The sequence below is a fragment of the Trematomus bernacchii genome, unplaced genomic scaffold (assembly GCF_902827165.1).
Source record: "Trematomus bernacchii unplaced genomic scaffold, fTreBer1.1, whole genome shotgun sequence".
NCBI classification, from domain to species: domain Eukaryota; kingdom Metazoa; phylum Chordata; class Actinopteri; order Perciformes; family Nototheniidae; genus Trematomus; species Trematomus bernacchii.
Genome location: NW_022987899.1, coordinates 3,544,874 through 3,567,595, shown reverse-complemented (window position 1 = coordinate 3,567,595; position 22,722 = coordinate 3,544,874). Strand labels below are relative to the sequence as shown.

Below are 22,722 nucleotides of genomic sequence, written 5' to 3'. Positions count from 1 at the left end.
ATTCTGATTGGTCAATTAGAAAATTCAGAGGACTGCTATTTTTCACTCAAGGTCAGTGAAATCAACAGAAAAATACAAACAGGAAGTTGACACTAAAGGGAACAGCAGAAGAAGACAGACAGGAATTTAACAATAAAGGGAAGACAGTATGGGCTCTGCAGTGTTTAAAGGTCCCATGTCATGGCCATTTCTGCTGATCATAATTCCATTGTTGAGGTAAACTAAAATAGATTTATATTGTGCAATTTTCCAAACTCACATTGGTTTCTCATACAGCATCTCTGTATAGTATGTGTATTCACTCCTTGTGAGCCCAGTGTGCTCTGATTGGTCGGGACGTTGCGAGGCTCGCTGCTCAGTGAGCTGGCTTACTGGTGTGGTTTCCGGGTCGGCGATACAGCGAGACAGCGTGAAACTCATCCTGAGCACACACAAACACTCACAGCCGAAGTAAAAACAATAAGTGTGGCTTGATATTGAGTAAGAAAAAGGTTTATAAACGCTGTGAGAATGGGTCTGCGGAGAGCATTTCTCCGCGATCCCAACTCGTCTATTACCAACCAGGGAGCTCTATGCAAGTCAATGGGACTCCCTGTTAGTTGAAAATGTACGCTAAAGGTCCCCCCACTGCGTTTGATAGTGACGCCAAGGGATCCTGGTGTGTGAGGAGCTCCGCGGATTGGTCCATTTTGGTTCCGGGAACCGCATGACGTCAAATGGTAAATGAGAAATCTCCAACGAGGCGTTCTGGGGCAGCATAGACAGGTCTTTTCTGTGTTAGAGTTTTACTCGCTACAGGGTGTACTTTGAGGGTTTTTGACTCTGCAGACCGTTTACATGCATAAAAACCGGGGGGGACGGGTAATAACCAGAAAAGCATGACATGGGACCTTTCAAGACTGTTTAATGGAAAATAAAATGTAAACAGTCTTGGACAGTTACAGAAAAGCTCGATCAGTGCTCATTTTAAGTAACGTTGCTGACGCCGCAGTTACAGCCGTTGGTACGCAGTGGAAAGGACCATTTCTTCTCTGCTGAAGAAATATGATGATTTCAACATCAATACAATTAAGAGCCAAATCGTTTGTTTATCTTTATGTAGCTGTGTAATAAGCGGGATAATGTGCAGCGAGGCGGACATTCAAATCAAATCAAATCAAATCAAGTTTTATTTATATAGCACATTTTAAAAACGATTTTTGGTCGAGCCAAAGTGCTGTACATATAATAATTACCTTACAGTAAGGACACTTTACAGCAAATATAACAGCACAGTTTGTGTTGGAATATCAGTATGAGAAAACGATTCAGGATCCGGACGATTAGCGGATGGATCTCGAATCACCCTGAAGCTTCAAATTATCCCTTACTTGAACACTTCACAATAGCCACACCCAATACAACAGCCATGAACAGGGAAATCAGAAGTTTACTGGCAGGTGGAAACCCTGAGGCAAAGACTGATTGTACCGTACCACTTATAAAACCAGTACTGACAGTTTGTACTTTTACCTCTCAATGAAAGCTAAATAATTCAAATCAAATCAAATCAAGTTTTATTTATAAAGCACATTTAAAAGCGATTTTTGGTCGAGCCAAAGTGCTGTACATGTAATAAAAACACATTACTACAATCACAATAAAAGACAATCATTTACAACAGAAATATAAAAAACAAAAACACAGGGAATAGTCAGGTGATTGCTCTTTCCATTGTTATACAAACAGTGGTGTTGTTATAAGAGAAAATGGCTGTTATTCTTACCTGATTTCTTCATCGCACAGGGCCTCTGAATGACTTTCCCCCACATTTCTTGGCCAGTAAGCACACAAAAAAAACCCTGGCACGATCCCTGCTTTTCATTTAAATGATACCCTCCCTCTTGCGTTCACGTTGTTGGTCGTGATTATTACCTGTCTGGTTTTAGACTCCATTTGTCTGCTATACTTACTGCTCATTATGACATCTCTCTGTCTCGCTGTCAGTGTTTATTTGTGGTGTTTTAGGAAAGATTGGGATGAGCTCTCAGTGTCCAGGTAACACAATCTCACTGTTTATGAGTTTAGTTTGATTGCTGGAGTCTGTCGGTCAATATTTTCCTGCTGGAATCAATCAGGCTAAAATACAAAGCACAGTAACGGCACTATACCCACACTTGAGGTATTTGCGGGTGGCAGTGTTTACAGGTCAAAATGAAAGTTTACAGCCCAATCGCATCTTATATAATATAATAAAAAACAGTCCAAATTCGTTACCTTGCCAGAAATTCCTATACAATGATTACATAGGCATTAAACACTTCATATCTGCATCAAATAACCAAAGATTAGATTAAATAGAACCCAGAAAGAGTGCAGTCAAACAACAAACTTCACAAATGGCCCCTTCAATGTCAATGATGACGTCAAGCTAAGTAGGTGTTCCATTATTCCTGATGATAATAGAGTTGTTCAGTCATGACGTGTTTTCGTTGGCCGACCTGTAAGTTAGCATCACAAGGGCTCCCTTGACAAGAAGCAAAGCAAACCAATCGGTAACACTGGCAAGAAGTTCAGAACATACCATAAACCTTAACTTCTTCATGTCTGTAGATCACTTTGGTGATAAAACTATAGCTGACACTGTGACCACATTAGCATTCTGTAGAAGTAAGCACATTGTGGGGCTCATGAATGAGATATCATGCATGTACCTCCAGGCAACTCTAAAAATGTAACACTTAAAAAGTAATTCACTTACATTCTTCTTTTTTTAATCTCTATTTTGCACTTCAATCCCATTAATTCTGGAGTTGTTGAATTATGTGAATATGAGCAAGAGGCGAGGGGGAGGTCTCTCTTTATATCAATTACCTCTGAGGTACATTTTAATTTTTCATCTCATTCCATTTCATCACGATCATCCTCTGCTCTCCATCATTAAAGTTGCATCATCTATAAGCTCATTCTACCCCATGGGAGTGCAATGGCCTTACGTGAGGCTTAGGTTCTCTAATGAGTGAATATTGCTCACGGCTCTCCACCCTCATTCTTCTTCTGTCTTTCTTCTTCTTCCTCAACAGGCTGGCAGCAGCGACAGCTTCCACGAAGGAGGAGGCAGAGCAGTTACTCGGAAAAGAGAAGCAGGAAAAAGAAAACCTGAGGTAAGTAAACAAGTAGAGAGAGAACAGACTGCGCTCGAATTGTGAATTTCTCTCAGGAAGTTTCCTAACGGAACAAAATGACCCAGAAGTATCTAAGTTTCAGCCATGATAAGAGCTGTTTGAATTCTCTAGATCAGTGCTTCTCAAACTTTTTTCAGTAATGTACCCCCTTTGAAACATTTTCTCAGCCAAGTACCCCCTGACCGACCCCGAACATGTTTGATAGTTGTAATGCACGAATTACAACTAACTAAAGATATTTTCATCTTTATGCATGAAAAAAATAACATAACGACATTTTTTCAAAACAAATTTTTCCAAGGAGTTTTTCAATTGAAGTAATATATGTTTAACAAACCAATGAACAAAATGATATATTATGAAAAACTATAAAATACAATACACACATTTGACATGTTTATGAGGACCCCCTTGGTGTTCTAGGAATATTTTATATAAAATTGTGTTTTCTATTTAACTTATTGTACTAACATTATTTTTGTAATCATGCATGGTATTTTTTTAATTAACCTTTTTAAAAAAAAAATTATCTCACGTACCCCCTGCAGTACCGCAACGTACCCCTAGGGTTCCACGTACCACCATTTGAGAATCACTGCTCTAGATGATAGGATTTCGTTTTCCTTTATCTCCTTAAAGGTGGGGTAGGTAATTTTGGAGAAACCAGCTCGAGTGCGCTAGAATTTGAAAATACACAGCCGGAAAAAATCTGCCACTTTCTCACAGAGCCCCTCCTCCAACACACACGAACGCGCACATGACCAATGAGGGCACGAGATAAGTTTGTGCACAGATGGAAGGCTGACAGGCAGGTAGGCCATCCAGTTATTTTAGCCGGGCCGGCTCAGATGATTGGTCGTGCTTTTTACAGTACCACGGCTTCCACAGATGACATTATTTTATGGATTTTTTGTCAAAGCACTTAAGATATTCATTGCTATCGGGATGTTAAGAGCATTCCATGGAATATAACAAAAAGTGTATCTCGAGCCGGTTTCTCAAACTTACCTACCCCACCTTTAAGCTTAGGATACACTCGACCATTCTTTACGAAAGGAGGGGAGACAATGCCGTCCCATAATACCTTGCGACCGCAACATTTACTGTGAGAAAACATTCTGCTGTTCATGGAACCGACCGATCGTGACCGAGAAACGCAGATTGTCTAAGATACAGTGCTTATTCTGTATTCTACAACTTATGTTGTAACTTATATGTTTTTAACTTTCAACATCTCTAAGTGGTTAACCAATCACAAGAGAGCCTGCTAACTAACCAATCAGAGCAGACTGGGCTCTGGTTTCAGACAGAGGGTGAAAAGAGGTGCTGCAGCTCAGGCAGTGTGAGAAAAATAAAGAGCTTTTTGAACATTATAGCATGAAGACATGTCACAGTAGAGACACTAAATACAAATATGAACATGAAAATGAGCATAAGATGCCCCTTTACGGAATAGTTGTTAGGAAAAGTCATATGACCTCATTTTTTGACAATTTCCAAGGTTTAGTAAAGCTAAAGATGTAACACAAGAACAAAAGATGAAAAAGTCTGCATCCTCCTGATTGGCTGTCAGTTCCTTGACCAGATGCTTGACAGGAAGGCCAGGGCAGATGGGAAACAACTGTGTGAGATGATAGAGGAAAAAACTATAAAAGAGGGAATGGAAAAACACAGGAGTGAAATCAGCTGATCCACTGGCAAGAGACGTGACAGGAGAGGAGGGAGGAGAGAGTGGGAGAGATGAGATGTGCCTTTCAATCAGGCCGCTGACGGGGAAAGTTGCTAAATGAGGAAACCATGGAGAGAGCAAAGGCATGCAGTCCCACTCTCTCCCTCTCTGGTTTTCACTATCTTGGCCTCATCACCTTTGACAGATCTGGCTCATATCTGTTCCTCCATTTGGTGCTGTCAGCCTTATGATTTATGTCACACACTCAAGGAGAAGCTCAGAGTCTCCCCTCTCATCCCGTTCATTTTTGATCACCTTAAGCCACAAACCCTGGAAAAGAAAAACAACAACCACTCACCCCTGCTGTGCGCTCACAAACTCAAACTGTCACTCTGCACGCAAGACCAGACTTATACATGAGTTTGCCTGTGAGTATCAAAACTAGTGTGTGTTCGTGCAGGTGTGAGTGTGTGTGTACCTGTGTGAAGTTTGGCAAAGTAACTAAGTACATTTACTCAAGAACCGTACTTTTTTTTACATGCTTGTACTCTTCTTGAGTGTTTCCAATGTATGCTTCTTTAAACTTCTACTCCACTTCATTTCAGAGGCAGATATTGTTTGTTTTAATCCCCAACACTTATAGCTACTGATTTATTTTACATATTCAAACATATATCATTACATGTATTACTTTACAACTGATCAATGTGTATTTTCTGAAATACATAAAATGGTCTCCACATTGCAACATTCAACTGCTGTTAGATTTTTTTAGTGATTAAAAAGGTTGATATAATAACCACGATAATATAACACTGTGTATATAACTACTTATCCTTTGATACAGTACACAAGTACATTAAGCTAAAAATATGTTTCTTTACACTATATTGATATGGGCCTTTCTGCAGAAATAGTACTCAGTACTTACCAAGTATATTTTGATGATAATTTTTTTTTACTTTTAATCCAGATTTTAAGGGGCTATATAACATATAACACACTACAGGAAAGGACACCCCAAAAAAAAAAAAATCAGTCCCCTTTAAATTCATATCCATCTCCCTGGTGCGCAGTGTTGGAAGAAGTACTCAAATCTTTAAGTAAAAGTAAAAATACTCTGTTACAAGTAAAAGTCATAAAAAATGTTACATAAGTTAAAGTACAAAAGTATTGGCATCAAAAATAAACTTAAAGTAATAGTACTTATTGTGCATAAGATAATGAAGTATTGAACAGATGTACTTAGCTACTTTCCATCACTCCGTGTGTGTGTGTGTGTGTGTGTGTGTGTGTGTGTGTGTGTGTATAAAAATTGGAAACTGTTCACTGTGCTCTCGCCCACATGTAGCTTCTAAAGTGTTCTTGGAATAACAGAATGTTCTATTCCGGCACTTTAGTTTTCCACGTCCACGCTCTTTGCATGGATTTGTGACTCCATTCAGCATGTGTGTGTGTGCGTGCACGTGTGTGTGTGTGTGTGTGTGTGACTCGATGATCTGTCATGTTGCTCAAAGTACTTTTGGTCTGAACATATTTCTTTGAGAGAGAGAGATGGAGGAGGGAGAGTGCTGTAAAACATGGCTGTGCCCTCTTTCTGAGGACATGCCGGTTACATCAGTCTGACATTCAACTGTTTTATTTATTTCATGTCCTGCTTTCTTTTTCTGTTTTTAATTCTGAATTTCTTGTTTTCTATGGATTACAAAATAAAACGTTTTAGATTTTAGAGCGTTCAAACACGTTGTACGAACAGAATTAAATTTCCACAGAAAATCATGAACATAACAAGGAGGATTGTGTGACTACAGTCTCATCATTTTTTTATATTTATTCATTATTAGCTACTCGTCTCATTTAAATGCAAGCTCAAACTGAAAGCAGTGTGTCATCTGTTCAAGGTCATCCTGTTTGAACCCTGTTTTAACATTATATGTGGCACATCAAAGTGACAAAGACATTTTTGGTGTCAGTATTTTATTATAAAAAGTAGTCTTGTGAGCATCTATTCAGCTTGTGTTGTTAACCACACACCTTACTCAGGCTGCTGAATGCAAACACATTTAAAAAAACCTTGACTTTGAGACGAGGGAACCGACTCATTCCTGCACCACTCCTGTATGAATGTGTATCTCATGTTTCTTGTCTTAATATTGTTGCAAATGGAGCTGCTGTGAAATATCTCAAACTTGATCTGTCAATAAAGTATTATTGTATCGTAACATAGAATAAGAAAGGCACTCTCAAACCTGATCCTGCTTATGGGAATCTTTACATCCTCAAATCTTGACTTGCAGACTTCAATAACACGTGTGTGTCGTCTACATACCTCCATAAACAACTGTCTCACACATTCGAACGTCACACAAGTAGTTTAAGGTCAGTCACCATCAGACTCAACTGCATATTTGAGGCTTTAGGTTTTGACAAGCAGGACACTTTAAATATAGTATTTACAGTACATACGAGGCAACACTCTTTGCATGATTGAACGAGGAAGCAGCTGAATTTTTAAAACTTATCCAGGGAGAGTTTTCACAGAACATACAGTCTGCTCTTTTTCAGAAAGGCACACAGTTACACACATTCACACCAGAGCTTTCTGCTCGTACACACTGTTAAACTCCACCGGAGCATGTGGGGATTAAAAGTCAAAGTCTTTGTTAAGAAGGGGGTAAGAGAGAGTTGCCCGAAGAATTTCCTCAACAGTTTGGAATTCCAGCTACAACCACACCTTTAATGGCTAACGTCGTCTTATTCACACACTTGTCAAATTAATAGCTCTTGTTAGCAGCTACCTGGGAGGCTATCAACACTCCTGTGCCAATCTCTATGTGACAGCTCCCGTAAGATGTTCGGACATGTTGGCAGATGAAGTACTGTCAATTAATTGAGGTTACAATAATGAAATGCTGTGTGTTTGTGTGTGTCAGAGGAGTGTGTGTGCGGCAGCGGCAGGCCCTGCGATCGACTCTCTCCGTGCTCCGGGCCTCTGGCAGCGAGCTCACAGACGTACGGGGTTTCCTCAGCCAGCTGACAGGGGCCTGGCAGGCCTTCAGATCCCAGATACTGCAGCACAGCACACAGGTGTTTTCAGGTAATACTCTCACACACACACACACGCACACACACACACACACACACACACACACACACACACACACATACCTACAATATATAATTATTTTAAATTAGTATGTTAACATTGTACAGTAATCCTACGTGTTATTATTGAACACATGTACCAGTTATCAGTTTTATATCCTTTTTTATGTAACTGTTAGGGAATACAGTTACTTTTGTTTGTATCCTGATTAGGTAAACACAGTTCATAGATTTGTTTTACCTGTGCTACAAATACTTGCCTTTTGGGAGACCACACAAGACACCTTTATCTAGATAAGGCACAACAGACAAAAAGATAAAGCATGAATTAACCCTAACTTAAGTTTCTGAAAGTGTGAGAAGATTGGTTTGGAAAAAGAGAAAGGTGTATGTGTTTAATGTATTGCGTTCATGCGGGGATATATATATATATATATATATATATATGTGTGTGTGTGTGTGTGTCTGCATGCGTGCATTCCTGGGTGTGTATTTTATTGCATGTGTCGATTCGTGCAGCAGCTGCCTTTCATGCTCGCGTCACTAAACAAACACACACTCACACGGCATCACTACAAACAGCAGACTGCTTTCTTCCTCTTCCTCTATCAAAACCGGTTCCCTCCCTCTTTCCCTAACACACACACACACACACACACACACACACACACACACACACACACACACACACACACACACACACACACACACACACACACACACACACACACACACACACACACTTGGCAGCTGTTTAGAACGTGCAGACCCACCCATGAGGTGAGCCTGGGGTGAGCTCTGCTTCGGGTATTTACTGTCAACTAAGAACACACACACACACACACACACACACACACACACACACACACACACACATACACACACATACACACACATACACACACATACACACACATACATACACATACACACACACACACACATACACATACACATACACATACACATACACATACACATACACACACACACACACACACACAGCCTTCTCCTCTCACTTGCAGTCTCTTTAAAATGTTCATCAGATGACAGTATTTACACATTTACCCTCAAACACACACACACATACACATTCCTTCATCTCTTTAAAAGGTTACAGGAGTTTGTGCAGCGACTATAAACACACATTTACACACACTCATTATAGTCCTGTATTGTGGGTGCTGCCCTCAGAACTAGAAGAGTCGACGCTGCAGTTAAACTAATATTTACTCCTTCTCAGAGATTATTTGCTCTTTTTGCCTCGATTTTATTTCCAACGTTTCTCTTTCATGTCCAGCTCTGCGTTACATAACTCTGTGTGGATGTCCTCTAAATGACTCTCATCCGTCTAAATCTCAGTTTCACAGTCTGTCCGTTTACACTTCCTCAAAATGCAGAGGTGGAAGATAATTTACTAAAGTAAAACCACAGTGTAGAAATACCACTGGTGGAGGTACATTTACTTAAGTACTCTACCAAAGTAGAACATGGAGTTACTTGTACACAAAAACCTCTTTACTCACTATAAGAAAGGGAAACCCCAAAAAGCATTATCGGGCCCCGTTATTAGTTGTAATACTTTTTGCCTGTATTTCCGTAGAAAAGGGTCTATATCCAGCGAGAATGTGTGAAAACATTTGTAGTTGCAGTTTTTAACAAAGCACACACCTTAGCCCGTCACCAGCATCTAACTCCGGAGTGATATGGGTGTTAACCGGCAATTAAACCATGTGCTACCTGTCTGTCAGCGTTCTGTGGTTAGCGTCTAACAGCAAAAGAAAAGGAGAAGGTGAGGGGGAAGAAAGGACAGAGAGAAACACAAGGAGGTTGCCTAATGTGAACAGATGAATGTGGTTTACGGTGAGGTGGAGGAGAAGAGGGAGGAGAACGAGAGAACAACCTCAAGGGATGTGGAATTTTACCGAGAACAAGACGAGCACTGAGGGCTGAAAACATAATCCATCTCTGCTCACTCTGTGCAGATGTCAGCAGGAGACTTGTACAGCTTGATCTGAAGGTGGTGGATAGAGAGTGTTCTTTCAATGTGAAAAAGAGGTTGAGGGTTGACAGGGAAATCAGGTGAAAGGCTATGACGTGTGTGTGTGTGTGTGTGTGTGTGTGTGTGTGTGTGTGGTGTGTTGTGTGTGTGTGTGTGTGTGTTTGTGTGTGTTGTGTGTGTGTGTGGTGTGTTTGTTGTGTGTGTGTGTGTGTGTGTGTGTTTGTGTGTGTGTATGTGTGTGTGTGTGTGTGTGTGTGTGTGTGTGTTGTGTGTGTGTGTGTGTGTGTGTGTGTGTGTGTGTGTGTGTGTGTGTGTGTGTGTGTGTTGTGTGTGTGTGTGTGTGTGTGTGTGTGTGTGTGTGTGTGTGTGTGTGTGTGTGTGTGTGTGTGTGTGTGTGTGTGTGTGAATCCTGAACCGCAGCCGTCTGCCAACACCCTGGGCTATCCTTACACTATACGGTATCTTTTTACCCGGAAGCTAACTTTGTATGTGTGTGTTAGTTTGTACTGTATGTGTGTGTTAGTTTGTACTGTATGTGTGTGTTAGTTTGTACTGTATGTGTGTGTTAGTTTGTACTGTATGTGTGTGTTAGTTTGTACTGTATGTGTGTGTTAGTTTGTACTGTATGTGTGTGTTAGTTTGTACTGTATGTGTGTGTTAGTTGTACTGTATGTGTGTTAGTTTGTACTGTATGTGTGTGGTAGTTTGTGTAGTTTTGTACTGTATGTGTGTGTTAGTTTGTACTGTATGTGTGTGTTAGTTTGTACTGTATGTGTGTGTTAGTTTGTACTGTATGTGTGTGTTAGTTTGTAATGTGTGTGTGTGTTAGTTTGTACTGTGTGTGTGTGTTAGTTTGTACTGTATGTGTGTGTTAGTTTGTAATGTGTGTGTGTGTTAGTTTGTACTGTATGTTTGTGTTAGTTTGTACTGTATGTGTGTGTTAGTTTGTACTGTATGTGTGTGTTAGTTTGTACTGTATGTTTGTGTTAGTTTGTACTGTATGTGTGTGTTAGTTTGTACTGTATGTGTGTGCTAGTTTGTGTGTTAGTTTGTACTGTATGTGTGTGTTAGTTTGTACTGTATGTTTGTGTTAGTTTGTACTGTATGTGTGTGTTAGTTTGTACTGTATGTGTGTGCTAGTTTGTACTGTATGTGTGTGTTAGTTTGTGTGTTAGTTTGTACTGTATGTGTGTGTTAGTTTGTACTGTATGTTTGTGTTAGTTTGTACTGTATGTGTGTGCTAGTTTGTACTGTATGTGTGTGTTAGTTTGTGTGTTAGTTTGTACTGTATGTGTGTGTTAGTTTGTACTGTATGTGTGTGTTAGTTGATGTGTGTGTTTGACAGTAGCAATTAAAAAAAAAACATCAAATAAGTTCTCAGTAAGAGTTTTCCTGTTTGTCTCCATGTCTTTTTTCCCCTTACTTTTTCCTTACTTGTCCATAGCTGTTTCTTCGATCAGAATACAAACCAATGTTTTTGACATAACACTAATGCTGTGTTCACACCGGACGCGATGCGACGTTTGGGGGCGGCGCGATTACATGTAAAGTCAATGCAGAGACGTGGACAGACGCGAATTCGCTCCGACGGCGCGCATGAAGCGGTGGACGCGGCGCGAATCACACGATTGAGGCGATTGAACGGTGCCGCGTTAAACGCGAGAGTTCAATTTTTTCAACTCGAGCGTCAAATTCACATGACGCGTTCTCGCGGAAGCCAATCAGCGGTGAGGATCTCAGCCGCCGTCACTGACGTTCAACCACACAACATCAGCCGTTAGCTGTTAGCAGTTAGCACACAGAGCTCACAGCTCCTCATATCCGTTCAGAAACTGGACAAAAGTTAAACAAGTACAAACCACAGACTGTCTGTGTCATGGTGAATACAGTCGCTGCTTATTTGTGTCTGTAGGCCGTTGTTGTGAGTGTGGAATGAGCATATACAACGTTAGCTTAGCCTGGTTGACCCGATCTTCATTCAGAAAACAAGCATTTTAAAAGGTGTTTTGCCTGCCGTCTTGTCTGCAGACTTGTCAAAGCATTAATTCATGGTTGTTACTAACCGGTATCAGTATGTTGTTACTTCGGCATCATTTAGAAACGTGTATTACAATTTATTCACGGTAAAATATGTTCATTTGTTGTAGTTGTAGCTCCCGAGCCAGCGCGTCTTGTTTGAATGATGCGAGTAAACACAGCTGGCAGCCGCGGTGAACCTCCAGCGTTTAGAGCGATGCGATAGGAGCGATTAGAGCGAAGCGAATAGTCGCATCGCGTCCGGTGTGAACGCAGCATAAGAAATACTTCTTATCATATAAACCTTAAATCCAAGTGCAAAATTAAAATAAAGATATATATATATATAGAAAATATATGTATATATATTTATTAATAAGAAGAGAGTTTGAGACTAAAAGGAAAATAAAAATGAATAATACAAAATAATATTCAGCGAAGTTCAGTGTTTTTTTATGAAGAAATGTCATTTTATGATTGCTACTTAACTATTGACTCTGAAATGGTTCTTGCATCACAGCAGCTCCATTTGCAACATCAAAAACTAGGACACATTTTAAGACAAGTGACAAGGAAACAGACATTTAACAAACTATAACCATCACTGAAAACAACATGTTCAAGACACTCTAACGTACATTTGACCTGGGATTTAACTGTATTTAATTTAAAGATTAAATGGTGCACAAAAGAGGCTTCAGTTGAACTTCATTAAATTGTGCGACCATGTATCTCTGATTTGATGGAAACAGTTAATATTCAGAGACAATGTTAGTATGTTGTTATGGTCGGCTGATTCATCGTTTCTCAAAAGGTTGACCTACAATCTTTGAGCACTCTAAATCACAGATGTAAAAAACAGGAGAAGAGCCGGTCTCCTCGCCCGGCGATGGAGAAAATAAATTCTCTGTTTTGTCCAAGAAAGAGCTATATTGTTATAAAACATGTTTCTTTGTTAGTTGGGCACTACTTTCTCTCTGGGAGGACAAATGGTAAATTCCAAAGTATTTCCACACTCTCTCCAATCGTGCACTTGTATGTTCTTTTACAATTTTTCTGTGGTATAGAAGTGCTTTTATTGCACATAATAAACTAGGCAGACACCCAAAAATGTTTGTGGTTCCCGACCACTGAAGAATGTGATATTATAGTTATATGGTCTCTCGTAAGAATTCCCAGGTGTTAATAGGTTACTGCGAAGGTGATTTACAGGGTGTAGTTACAGTGAGCTCCCTTTACATTGACTCATATCATGTAAATCTCAGCATACCTGAGGCGCCGGGTGTGTCTCCTTTTAATTGATAGTTTATGTTATTGCAGAACATAGTAAATTAGGGACAATAAGTTTGTGGTACTTCCTTCTTGGAATCTATTCACAGTAATTTGTAGATTAAAGTCAGAAAATGTATATACAATATAGCCCTTTCTATCATGTGACACCGACAACTCTTTTTGATTTTCGTGTTTTCACTGAACCCTACAATATCAGTTTGCTAATTTTAGCTGAGACTTGTTGTCATTAGCATTTCTTTGTCTTCCAAGTATCCTTGCTTAGCTGCCTTATGGTTATCTAAAAGCTAATGAGAGCCCTACTTATGAAATCATTGAGAATATTGGATGCTTTTAGATTAGTCTACAACCAATCAGATTTGTTTAACAAGGACTGTTTCCTGTTGTATTGCTGTGTCAATGCATGGAAACATGGCTAATTCTGGTGATGGTGTTGCCGTAAATATATAAAGTTATCAGATATTCACTCACTAAAAACCTTCCTCAGTGTTTCATTACTCAGGACTGGACAATAAGTCAAAGATATGCTGAGATTGACTTGATAATACTTCAACTGCATCACTCCAAGTTACCTGCCCAGGAACAATACTATAAACACTTACCAAACCTTGGTGTCAAGCTAGCTGTAGTTTTTACGTAAAGGAACTTGCCAGGGTGAACTCTTGAATAGCCCTTATTTAAATCATAATGGCCTAAAGTTGTAAAATGTACTAAAATAGTCATTGTCTCTCTCCCTTCATTTGACGGAATCAAACGCAAGTCTGCATCCTCCATGGGCTCTATGAGTGGATGCGGGATATCGTCGGAAGATACGGGTAGTTTCGTTCTCGAGTTTTGGTTTCATACGCCACTGAGCAACTTTCATAACAATAAACAGGGCCCCGCCTCCAGCGCTGTATCCAGATCTCTTTCTAACATCTATCGTATGTAAGCCCTGTGACACATAATGGAAGCTCTGGAGAGAACGTCAGACATGCTGTTTACAAGTCTATCAAGTTTTTATATAACTAATTATGTTTGGACATGTCTGTTACTTTGTGTTTTTTGTGTTTTCTGGTCTTTCTGCAAGTGGTTCTCTGTGCTGATGATTTCACCGGTGTTGTTTTTATTGTGTGAGTCTGTGTGAGTTTCTGAGTGTCGGAAAATTGAGTGTGTGTTAGTGTGTATGTGTTGCCTTACCCTGGCGGACTTTGTCATGTCACAGTGACCAGAAAGCAATTATCGGTGTATTGCCGCTTTGAGCTGAACCTCCCACACTCCCCTCTTCCTGCTGAGAGAGCAAGAGAGAAAGAGAGGGGGGGGGGGGGGGGAAGAGAGAAATATAGCCACAGAAAGAGAGGAAGAGGAAACATTGATGAAGAAAGATTGAGAGGAGAGAGACCCGTGGAGAGAAGGAGGAAAGACAATATGAGGGAGAAAGAGAGAACGTGGAAAACAAAATCTCACAAATGTCAGGCTGACATTACTGGATCATTTTGAGAGCCGTCCAGAGTGCTAGAGGACCTTCACAGGCACTCTCTCAACACACAGTAGACACACACTCACTCACTCACACAAACACACACAAACACACACATAATACTTCTTTGACCCACTCCACTACCCACACTGCTAGCCATGCAAAGAACTTAACACCCACATGGAACCGTCTGCCGGCCATTTGGGGTTTTTTGTTTTGTATAACAGTAAGGGAAGGCTAATGCTAATGTTAATATAAAATAAAATAAAACTTTATTTATATAGCTTCTTTTTTTCATACACAAAGGTAACATAGGGTGCTTCAAAAATAAAAAATAAAATAAAAACAATACTCACCTCCACTTACAAGGTATTAACACAGCTTTGTGATTCATAGGAACACTTAAAACCAACACAGGACTGGATAAAACAAGAATAAATAAAATAAAATAAGAATAAATACAATTAAATTAAAAGCTAAGAGTAAGTTGTCGTCAGGGAGGCTGATCCACACTCGTGGGCTCAGTGAAGTCCCAGCAAGCATCAGAGCTAAGACAGTAGCTTAAAAATATCGAAGAATTGGGCATTTGACTGAATTTTGTATAATTGGCCGGATACACTTTAGTTGTACTCAATATCATTGTGTACACTAACTGATAAATGCCTGTGCTTTATCCGTGCTTCATGCAAATCAACGTTTTTGTCCTAAAAACGTAACATGCATCCTGCTTAATGATATTGTTCTTAGCTGTGAACATTGCCAAAACACTAGATCTGACTACTGTTGAAGATAGTGGAAATAAATCTTGATGGTGATTCAGCCAATTTTGAATGTTTCTTATTTTGAGTTTCTCACTTATAAGAAGACAGAAGCCTGTAATCAGATATTTCTACCAGAGACAGTTACCTGCAAAACAAAAGTGGTGTTTCCTGAAAATCGTGGCGTGTCTTTAGTTATTAACTATTCAGACCTGGTACTTAAGTGCTTTTCTCTTGCGTGATATCTACTCCTGCCCTCAGCTGCAGCAGGTCCAGCGCTACACTGTGATACATTTTTGGCCTGACACAGGACTTAAATATTGCAGTTAAGCATTTCTTCCAGGTCTGTTTTTTAATAAATGCATTCACCAGCCTGGAAACCTGATGAACGTGCAGCAAAAGGACGCTACCTACCATTGAATATAAAAGCAGGTTCAGATTCAAGCAAGGAGAAATTTGACATATAAAGCCGACTACATGCTTACTCAAATTAGTTGAATACTCCATTCTGATTTGTCAATTTGGACATTTCTAGACAGACATTTTCGATAGTATACCGTTGCTAAGTAGGACACTCTTATCAAGGGACTATGTGCTGTCATATCAATCCGCAGAAAGATGTTCGGTCAATTTAACGTCAGCTGTGGACCACAAACGCTTGTTTTCATCAGTCAGAAAACACAGTGGAATACTATTAAAATATGTATTTTTATATTTTTGGAGAAAATGAAACTTTGGATTCATCATGGCTAAACTATCCCAGGTTAAGGAAAGAAAAAGAGGAGAAGGAGAGGTTAAAAGACAGAGAGCTGGACGTCAGAGAAACAACAGAAGTAGACAGACAGGAAGTAAACATTAAAGTGAACGCAGTGGAACTTTTTTCTATTTTATCTTAGAGGAAGCAAATACTACCATTTTTAAATCAAAACATTTTTATTTTAAATCAATATTGTTAGTCAAGTCATTGGTTTGTTTAGTATTTCACTTCTCTTCACGATCATAGATCCTGCTCATGGTATCTTTTTTTATTGCAAGTTGTACACACCTTTTTGAGGTGAAAATGGACAGACAGACAGTGAAGGGAGGAAACAGTAGCAGCTACTTTATGTCAGACGCACAACAATAATCAGAGGTGTTCAGTTTCACGATTTCCCTTGAGCACAAACTCCCTCATACTCCCTTCTTTTCAACACACTCCCCTCCTTCTGCTCCCCCTGGCCTTTTCATTTTCAACAGCTCGCTTGTGTCTCAAATCCCCACCTTTTTTTTCAAGCCTTCTCCAGCTCTTGTTTGAGGTTCTCTCAGGTTTCTGTCTGGAAATTCTGTCTCTCGTTTGTTCCTCTTGTTTTGTTCCTCCTTACAATCCTGTCACAGATAGTTTCATGTGGTTTAGGGTTTCCTACATTGCTCAACTGTGAAGTACCAATGTGATTGAAAAGCTCTGCCTACTGTACCTGTCTGTCTCTTTCTGTAAATTATACCGTGTAACCTCTGGTGACAAGCTTTGTAATCTATGTGAATGTGTGTGTGCAGTGCTGACAGGGGAGCTGAAGCATTCCAGTGTGGAGCTGCAGAAAATGAGAGAAGAGGAAGAGCGCCTAACTCAGCAGCTGATGTAAGTGTCTACAAGTATGTGGCAACACACACATTTACTAAAAACATGCATATGCACAGATGGGGACGCAGGTGGATTTTGGTATGTGGAGTATGTCGGGTGAAGAACAGTTCACCGCAGGGCTTGGCTCTCCGTATAATTGTCCTCCACCAATCAAACCATTCAAACAGCCCCACAGGCGCCGCCCGAACCAGGAAATGCTCACGTTCCACATACCGAGCCCGCTAAGCTGCAACAACAGAGGATTGGACTTGTATACACTCACACAGAGGTCTAGTCAGGGGTTTAGGGAACTAATATGCCCCTGTGGCTTCTGAAAATATGCTGATGACGAAGCTCTATTAGTTTTAAAACATTTTGCCATTTTGTTTTCATTTTCACCTGGACCTGCGGGCACAGATGTACACACACACACACACACACGCACACGCACACGCACGCACACACACATCCTGAACACATAGTGATGGATGAATCCTGCTGACTTTTCCTCTAGCGCCACCATGAGGTTGACATGTTGTGAAATGTCTTGACTATTGGTTCACATGTAAATGGTCTGCAAAGGCCAAAATCCCAAAGTTGTTATCCCACACATACCTTACATCACTATGTAACAGCGCTTCTATTGGTTAGCACTCTAACACATTCAACGTGAGGACAGCTAACCAATGAGAGCAGACTGGGCTCTGGTTTCAGACAGAGGGTGAAAAGAGGTGCTGCAGCACAGGCAGTATGAGAAAAATAAAGAGCTTTTTGAACATTGAAGCACGGAGAGATGTCCCAGTAGAGGAACTACATACTAATATGAACTTGAAAATTAGCAGAATAATGCCTCTTTAAATATCAAACCAATTATATAGATCATCATACATTCTTTTATGTCACAGGAGAGAAATAAAATACAAATATGAACCTGAAAATGAGCATAATTGGGCCCCAGATTAGCATACATTAGCATGCTAAAGAGCTAAGTACTGAGAATGTGAACATGACAAACATGTAACTGCTAAACATGATGATGTTAGCACTATCGTTGTGAGCATTTAGCTTTCATTATTGATGCATTCATGTGTTCATCACAGCTGGTGAATGTGGCGCTAACTTTAAAGGGGACCTATCATGCAAAATGCACTTTTTGATGTCTTTTATACTTAAATATGTGTCCCCGGTGTGTCGGGGAACTCACGCAGCGTCAGAAAATAAAACCCTCTCTCTTTTCCTCCGTACCCAAATCTCTAAAAACGGGGCTACAACGGAGCTGATCCAGATTTGCGTCCGATATGACGTAATATCTGAAATGTAGGCTGGCTTTACACCCACGGCACTATCAGAAACGTTGCTATCAGAAACAATGCCCGACTGTTTTGGACGTAATATGGTCGGTGCATGTTTACATTAGCATCGCTAACACTCAGAGCTAACCTGTACTGGAGAGCATGTGTGTGAAGAAGCAGGAAATAATAAGGAACTCACCTTGTGGTATAACCGGCAAGAGAGAAAGCCTTTGAGCTCCATACTGTTTCAGAAATAATCCTTGATAATCCATGATATGGCGTTTCATCACCGCAGTATTTAGTTTAGACAGTAGCTGCCGGGTCCCGCATGAGCTCAGCCCCCTCCCCTTTTTTTTATCAATTTTTCTTTTTTTAAAGCTTTATACCCAAATCAGCACTTTTGAAACAGGAAGTGAAATAGAGGGATATGAGGCATAGAATGGGTGATCTGTTTGGTATTTTGAGTAAAACATATGAATCTGTAAAGTAAGTAAAGCAGTCACATAGAGACAACCCGTGTTTACCCAGTTATCCCCAAAACGATGTTAAGTACTTATTTTGAGATTTTAAACAATGAAAGGGTCAAGTTGACCTTAAGGATAATAGGAGTCTTGGATAAATTATGGCTCAGCACAGGAACATCAAATGTTTTTAGTTTGGAAGAAAAGGCCAATGTACAACCGTGTCTGTAACGACCTCTTATCTACTGTTATCACAAGCAGGAGAACACTGAGCTGATCACTGTTGAGGTCAAGCTTGGCAATCTATTTAGAAAAGTTGAAGTTTATATACTCCCAAAAACTCCAGATGGATAAATGATTCCATATTGGGTCATCTCCTGACACTTGTTTGCACTGAACACTTTCAAAAATGTTTGCACATGTCTCCCGTTCTGAGTTATAGTGTTATTCTTAAGCGGAGGAAAGAGGATGCTTTTTTAATCTTGTTGCAGTGACCTCATTCAGGATCTGAAGAAATTAACCACTTCAAAAGCGCACACATACACACAAAAACAGACAAGAACACACACGTCCTCCTACTCACAGAGGGAGTAAATGTTAAATGTTGCTGCTATCTGATAATCACAACATTAAAGGACTACTTGACCTGACAGACTCACTAATGTTTCCTCCTTCCTGTTTAACCTCCTCATCAGTCACTTTTTTTCTCTCCTAATTCTTTTGTCAAACATCTTTGTTTTTGACCTTTAAAGATGACTGATTATGCTCTCTCTCTCTCTCTCTCTCTCTCTCTCTCTCTTTCTCTGAAATTCGAATAACTTTATAAGCATGACCAAGATGACATACAGTACTATGGTAAAGACAGGTCCACATAGCAGGTCTAATCATAGTGTGTTGAATAATAATTCCGATTTAAATTAGAGCCACCAATTTGGCATTAGCTAGCTATATAGCTTACACTTGCTAGCTTGTTATATGGTAGCTATTGTAAGCTAGCTAACTATAGGTAGATAGATAGCGAATGTTGGCCAGCTTGATTTACAGAAAGATAGAAAAACATTACTACGGAACACTTGTACTTCTATTGGCATGTGCTCCAACACATTGTACGTGATAGGCTTGTCAACTTAGTTTAAGTCAAAGGAAAGTGCTTATAGCCAAAACCCTCTGTTACTAAAGAAACCCATGGTGACCCCCTTCCCCTTAGCCCTTTTTCGTGTATGTGCGTGTGTGTGTGTGTGTGTGTGTGTGTGTGTGTGGGTGTGTGGGTGGGTGAGGGATCAGGTCTGAGACGGGGATGATGGAGGGGATGTTTGCAGTCGCACGCGACCCACCCAGACATGTGGACATATGCTATAGGGAGAATCAGCCTTAAGGCTATGTTGCATGATGAGGTGTGTGTGTGTGTGGAGAAGTGGGGGAGGAGGTGAAGGAGCAGGATAAGGAGGCGGGTGTGTTACAAGGGTTGAGGAGAGGGGAAACAGAGGCTCACATATTTCTGAGTCACTCAACTCTCCTTTCTAGTGCTTTTAATTCAAGTTGTAACTTTTTGCTTAATTTTGGCAAATATAACATAAATACTTGTATGTTGTTATAATTCAAGTCAAGTCAATTTCATTTCAGTCATAAGAAACCCGTGGTTTCCGTTGTGTTTGGAGCTTCTTGCAACGTTTTGAGTCGGAAATAAATAAATCTCCCCAGTCAGGTCTAGACGAGATGTCTCAGTTGATTGGCTAACCGTCCTTTCACTGTCCAGTTAATTCTGATTGGTCGTATGTTTAAACAGTCTCTCTTAGTGTGTGTGTGTGTGTGTGTGTGTGTGTGTGTGTGTGTGTGTGTGTGTGTGTGTGTGTGTGTGTGTGTGTGTGTGTGTGTGTGTGTGTGTGTGTGTGTGTGTGTGTGTGTGTGTGTGTGTGTGTGTGTGTGTGTGTGTGTGTGTTGTGTGTGTGTGTGTGTGGTGTGTGTGTGTGTGTGTGTGTGTGTGGTGTGTGTGGTGTGTGTGTGTGTGTGTGTGTGTGTGTGTGTGTGTGTGTGTGTGTGTGTGTGTGTGTGTGATTCTCACCATACATAATTTCTATAGCTTCTCAAACCTGCATGTGATCCTCTCTCCGGATCCAAGAACAAAAAAGGTACCAGTTTGTTTGTGTGCATGAGGCGTTGCCATCACAACCGCCCAACCTTTGACCCCCCCCCCCACGTCCATCAAACATCGGCTTTCCGCACCTGTTCGGTTTTTCTGTGGCGCCAGTCGCGTTGCCTTGGAAACGCACATACAGACATATTTGAGGGGCGGACTGAGGAATCCCTCTGATCCGAGTGTGCAATCTGATCAGCATGCCAGAGACACTCAAGGGCAGCTTGTTTGTCATGACACTTAACACACACACACACACACACACACACACACACACACACACACACACACACACACACACACACACACACACACACACACACGCACACGCACACACAAATATACTTCAACAATCTTCAAGACCTTTAAGCTCGTTTTTTTATCTTGATTTTGCCCCTGGATGTTTTATTTCTCGAACTTTGTAAATGGTCTGCAATGGCTAAATCCCTGTGTTCCTTCCAGAGGGAGTTTCTCTGCCACACTCTCCCCCCCTACTTGAAACGCCTACTTTGTTTACTTACGGAACATAGTGACATCACTATGTAAAACTTGCGCTTCTATTGGCTAGTGCTCCAACACATTGTGCGTGATAGACTAAGGGGCGGGACATCTCTGAGCAGCACATATATGGTTTGTAATCTGGGTCACAATCAACCAATTTTCTTCTCTTCTCCGGACATTGAGCGACTTTGTTCACATCTTGAATAAACCGGACATTTTCCTGCATTTGCGTTTTCGCACACATCTTTTGCATTCTTGACAGTTTTTTGTCGTGGTTTGCCTTGCATGTGGTAAAAGAAGGGGGTTGTTGGTGACAGCATTTGTCAAAAAGGGATCATAGTGAGCGTCACTAACCCCTCCCTGCGACGTCTGGATGACATGTACGTGTCGGGATGCTTCCTGCTGCCTTCTGATTGGCAGGAGACGTTGAGCTCATCCTTTCATCAGAGGATGAACACATGGATCATCCGACACAGACGCGGGCCAGGTTGAAAGGATGGATTAGAGGGAAGCGAGGGAGAGATGAAAGACAGGATAGATGTACTGAGCAAGGCAGTGGAGATGAAAGAGTGTATGATGGAATGAGTGAAGGTCAAGAGAGGAATAGTAAAGCATTGATGTGATTGATGTGATGCAGCTTGTTTTCATAAGGCTGTGTGTGTTTGTGTTTGTGTATGTGTGTGTGTGCACTAAAGTGTGAGGTATGCATTGTGTGTGTGACTGTTGGCAGTTAAACAACTATTGATCCCAGGGTGTATCCAAGGACCTCATTTCCAACGAGATCTTGTCTTTTGCACACACACACACACACACACACACACACACACACACACACACACACACCTCCTCCTCCCTCACCTCAGTCCCCTGTTTATCTCACATTAAATCACTCAAAGCCCTTCAGGAAGGAGGAAGTCTTTCTTCTTTCTGTCTCAGCTTAAAACAACTCTCCTCTTGTCCCTCTGTTATCATGTGAGCACATGCTGCACACAAAATTGTATTTTCCTGAAATGCAGAGTGGTGTTGTACCCTCTCATGTGGCTGCTTGGCATTTTGGTGACTTGCCATACACCACAATGGGAGGAGAGGCTCAGCAGGGTGTTTCTAGTACTTATAATTTCGGTGTCACAGAAACATCATGTTGTTTACCGTGTGCTCAAACTGGATCAGCAAACCATGCTTTAATTTAAAAAGACACACCCACATTTACGATACATTTTTTGACCCACCACGGCCACATCTATATTACAGGGGTTGTGACGGTTACTTTAAAA

General features: G+C 40.7%; 1 protein-coding gene across 1 annotated transcript in view; it reads left to right on the top strand.

Moving 5' to 3' along the window:
- lekr1 (leucine, glutamate and lysine rich 1) overlaps window positions 1–22,722 on the top strand; it is an 89,854-nt gene that overhangs the window by 35,713 nt on the left and 31,419 nt on the right. Inside the window, exons 4-6 of the mRNA XM_034114615.1 lie at window positions 3,063–3,143; window positions 7,767–7,930; window positions 16,997–17,078. Coding sequence (XP_033970506.1) covers window positions 3,063–3,143; window positions 7,767–7,930; window positions 16,997–17,078 — 327 coding nt within the window. The remainder of the gene's footprint in view (window positions 1–3,062; window positions 3,144–7,766; window positions 7,931–16,996; window positions 17,079–22,722) is intronic.